At 42.5% G+C, this 4,217-nt stretch overlaps 1 protein-coding gene across 5 annotated transcripts in view; it reads left to right on the top strand.

The window, feature by feature from the left end:
• WDR91 (WD repeat domain 91) overlaps window positions 1–4,217 on the top strand; it is a 31,543-nt gene that overhangs the window by 9,729 nt on the left and 17,597 nt on the right. For all 5 annotated transcript variants that reach the window (XM_019514970.1, XM_019514973.1, XM_019514971.1 and 2 more), the window contains exons 7-9: window positions 227–382; window positions 2,731–2,930; window positions 3,297–3,447. In XM_019514970.1, coding sequence (XP_019370515.1) covers window positions 227–382; window positions 2,731–2,930; window positions 3,297–3,447 — 507 coding nt within the window. The remainder of the gene's footprint in view (window positions 1–226; window positions 383–2,730; window positions 2,931–3,296; window positions 3,448–4,217) is intronic.

Genomic DNA, 4,217 nt, shown 5'->3' with positions numbered 1-4,217 from the left:
AGGTTCCTTCCGACCCTAGAAACTATGAAACTATGAAACCCATGCTTCTGCTTGGATCCCAGAATTGACTAGCAGTCATTCTAGTGCTGCATTGGGCTCAGAACTGTTAAGACTTGCTGCCGTCTTGCTAAATGTTTGATCCTGTAGTATTTTGCTTCTAGTTTTATGGTTTGTTCTAAGACACGGCACAGGAATAAGTCTTACAGGTCTTCCTTTTCTCTTCCAGAGCACCAAGGGAAAGGAGGGGGCAACCAGCTGCAAGGAAGGCAAGAGTAACTTTGGGTTGACAGCCAGTGAGGCTAACTCTCTGCATCAGCGTCAGAGGCGTCTGCAGGATCATGGGAAGGAAAGAAAGGAGCTTTTATCCAAAGGATCTTCCCAGGTATTTGGGAATGTCATAGCAGGCCTTGGGACTGTGTAGCAGACTTCAATTAGACAGAGGCAAATGCTCTTACAAGGTTCTGCGCTACCATTCTAATGCTAATTAGCTGGACCAAAGGGTATTTTTTGGTAGTTAATCAGTTAACAGTTTTGCCACTTGCAAAGTGTTTCTACAGAAGCCTAGAAAAATAAATGTAGGACTTGGGTTTCTACATGGTGGTGGGAAGTAAGAAGCAACTCTTCCTCTGTCTGCCCTGCGTGGTTCCAGCTCTGCTCTCTTCATGGGTATCTACAGTTCTCTCTCATCAGTGATAGCATCTGCTCAGTTCAGTATAAGCAGTAACCAATTGTCAGCAACATTAACTTTCCTGCCTTTAAAGCAGTATTGTTTCAGAGAACCCAGCAGCACAAATTCCTGTAAAGGGGAACCCCTTCTCTTACTGTAACAGCCTGGATTTCTGAGTAGTTTCTGCGTTAGGAAATGCAAACAAGTTTTTCTTAGAAAGAAACTTAAAATGCAGAAGCTTTGAAGCCTCACGTATCAAGGTTGGCAGTGTCCTTTTTAGAGACTCTTGCACTGTACAGACGGGCCAATTCACTGGGAGTCTGCCCTTGATAGTCTTGTAAAGAAAAAAAAAACTGTTTTAAGGACTACAAGACCTGCAGGTGTGTGACATCACAGTTCAAGTAATTTGGCTTCCAACAGCTTTGTGTTGCCAGAGCAAATACCCCTGCAAAATGGATGCAGTAACATCCTAGCCTCGCTTATCTTGCTTGCTTAACCAAATACTGTGGCTGGAGGCCCCTTCTGAAAAAATGGTAAGGACTGTTGCTTATCAGTTCTTCCAGGCAGCACTTGTGTGTGAGAGGGCACCTCCCCATAGATGTGTGTGCATTAATAAATATTTCAGACCTCAATGAGAACCTTGTTTTTCTTGCAGTACATGTTTGTGGCAGGTGCTCAGCAAGTGATATTCCAGTTTTTCCCAGTCCTGTTTAGGTTGCTGCTAAGATATTGGGAAGTGGGTATGGTTAGGTGTGCCTTGTTTCTGACATGCCTGGGCAAAGGGCTAATTCATGTTAATTAATTAGCCAAGCTAATTAACATTATAAAACCAAGGTGGTGATAGATCCATTCCACAAGCTTCTCCACCCTCCTGACTGCAGAGGATTTGATTCTGCAAGATCTGACCTGTTGTGTAAGACAGGTTGTTTGAAATGTCTCATGCATTCTTGTATCTTCAGGTGGTGCTGTAGCAAGGTGTTGTCTCCAGGTTTTTCCATCACTAGTGCTCTCCTCTGCTTTGTGTACAGCTCCTGTTGGTACTGATTTCTTGGTACCTTTGGGAGAGCCAGGAACTGAACAGACTTTATGTATGAATTTAAGTGGATCACTTCAGCTATGCTTCAGTTTTTTTCCTGTGAAACGGGATAGGGAATGGAATGGTCAACATGTTGGTCACTTAAATTGTGATCTCCTTAATATTAAAGGCCAGGACATGCAATAGATTTACACTGGTATAATTCTACGTGTGCTTTATATGCTGACACAAATGACACTGGGATCAGAAGTAGGCAGATAATCTGGCGGTGTCCAGGGATAGATGCTTGCAGTAGGATTGTTCACCATGCCTTGCCACTAGGTGGCAGAGGAGCCTGTAATAGCCCATTTGACTGTCCTAAACTGCTAGTCATGGATCTCTGGGAATGTGTGACACCTTGCAAGGGTATAATTTTTAATCTGACTTTTTCTGGGCAAGTCTACACTAGTTTTGAGCAAGCTGCACTAGTGTAGACCTGCACTCCTTAATCAACTTCTATAGCATTGTAATCATGGGTTGCACCTGAGCCCTCAGTGTTTGTTTTTGCATTGTTGTATTTCCACAGTGGGGTTCTGATCTTGATTGGGGCTTTTATATAACAAATGCAAACATAAATATCATGAATTTGAAAGGCACAGATGTATGTCTGAAGAGAATTTCAGTGTACATATATGTTCATGGCATTTAAAACCTTCACAAACTTGCTGACTAAATTGTCTTTTATAGCCACTCTCTGTAAGGTTAGCATTTGACAACTATAATCCAGAAGCTGTAATTGTAGAAAGGGCTCCACCAATACCTGCCGTGCTCTGGGCTCTTCTCGCAAGGGCAGTTGTGTGGACTGTGACTGCAGTTATACAGTTCTCTTTGCAAAAGAACTTTTAACATTTGAAAGGATTCTAGGTGCTGGCCCATGACTACAGCTAGCTGCACAGCTCCTTGGCTCTCAGTATGAGGATGAGCACAAATAGCTTAATTCAATACCATTGCTTTGTTGGACTTCACAGCACACTGTTCTTGCTTTTAGGGGCAGAGCATGGAAAGGAAGTTGGAGACTAATGCTACCGAGGCAGAGCCCTCCCCAGAGCCATATGGTGAGCAAGTGGAAACTGTCACCAAAGTTTCTTCATCAAGCACAGAGGGTGGAGGCATTCGGCAGCAGCAACCGTTCATTGTCTTGAGCCAGGATGAGTACGGAGAGCATCATTCATCCATCATGTACTGCAGGTAACAGAGCACTTGTCCTAGGGCAGAGAGGTAATAAGAGCATTTTCTCCTTAGGCTGCTATAGGAGCGCTTACAGTTTGCTGGCACCAGTATAACCTGTATCAGTGCCTTTGCTACAGGGAATACCTGTGATCCCCAAGGGTGAATCACCCTAGGAAATCAAGAATAGTATCTGTGAAGGGTATTGCACATACACATGCCATTGAGAGACTTATGGTTAGTCTATCATGTCTATATCCATGCATCTTGGAGCATCATATCAGTTCATTCTTTTAAGAGGAAGAATTTTTGAGGTGTCTTTAGGAGGAAGCAACAGTGACCATAAACATGAAGAACAAAGTGTTCACCATTTGCTCTCTTTCATAGGGTTGATTGCTCTGGGCGAAGGGTAGCTAGCTTGGACATGGATGGGGTCATCAAGGTGTGGTCTTTTAATCCTATAATGCAGACCAAAGCTTCATCCATTTCCAAATCTCAACTGCTTTCTTTGGAATGGGCAACCAAACGAGACAGGCTGGTGAGTAGTATGTGTACACTATTGAATTGCTACTGATGTCCTGGGGGTGTTCTGTTACCTGTTATCTGGTGTCAGATGCTAAATTCAAAATGAGACTATGGAAGCATGAAATGGAAAGAAGTCATAAAGTTTAAGGGATGATGAGGAACACAAGCCTTTAGGGTCAGAAGCAGAGTTGAGAATGGAAGTGTGTTCTGATAAATTCAACATTATTTGCTTTGCTAATTGGAACAGAGGACTGGGAACTAGGACACCTGGGTTCTTTTTTTGGTGTATGCTTTAGCTGTGGGCAACTGATTTAGCCACTTAATTACAGACTACAGGATAAAATTACTTTTTTTCAGGAATGCAAAAGGTGACTTAATTTTCATGAAGGACTTTGAGGTCAGTCAGAGGAGTGGCACTGTGGAATTGCAGAATGCTAGTGCTTATCTCACAGAAGAGCAGTCTGAATTTCCATTTAGTCCCTTCTCTTAAGTAACTTTACTGCCACCAGGTTTATACCCTGCTCAAAGGGCACCTTGCATCAACCTGCTGAGGAAAGAATTCAGTAATGTGGGAATCTCCTATGACAGGAATTTTATGTTAAATTTATGTTAAATTGTTGATTCCTTGCTGTCAGCTCTTAAATGCCAGCCATGTAACACTACCAGTAGTTTTGCTGATTGTATGGTTCACTTTTCTAATGATGATTATTAAAGAGATTTAATGTTGTTTGGATCTTTCTTGTTTAGAAGCTGCTTCTGCTCCTTCTCATTTTATTATTTATT

The sequence above is a fragment of the Gavialis gangeticus genome, unplaced genomic scaffold, assembly GCF_001723915.1.
Source record: "Gavialis gangeticus isolate Ggan-Ray unplaced genomic scaffold, GavGan_comp1, whole genome shotgun sequence".
In the NCBI taxonomy this organism is placed as follows: domain Eukaryota; kingdom Metazoa; phylum Chordata; order Crocodylia; family Gavialidae; genus Gavialis; species Gavialis gangeticus.
This window is presented reverse-complemented; position numbering and strand designations above follow the sequence as displayed.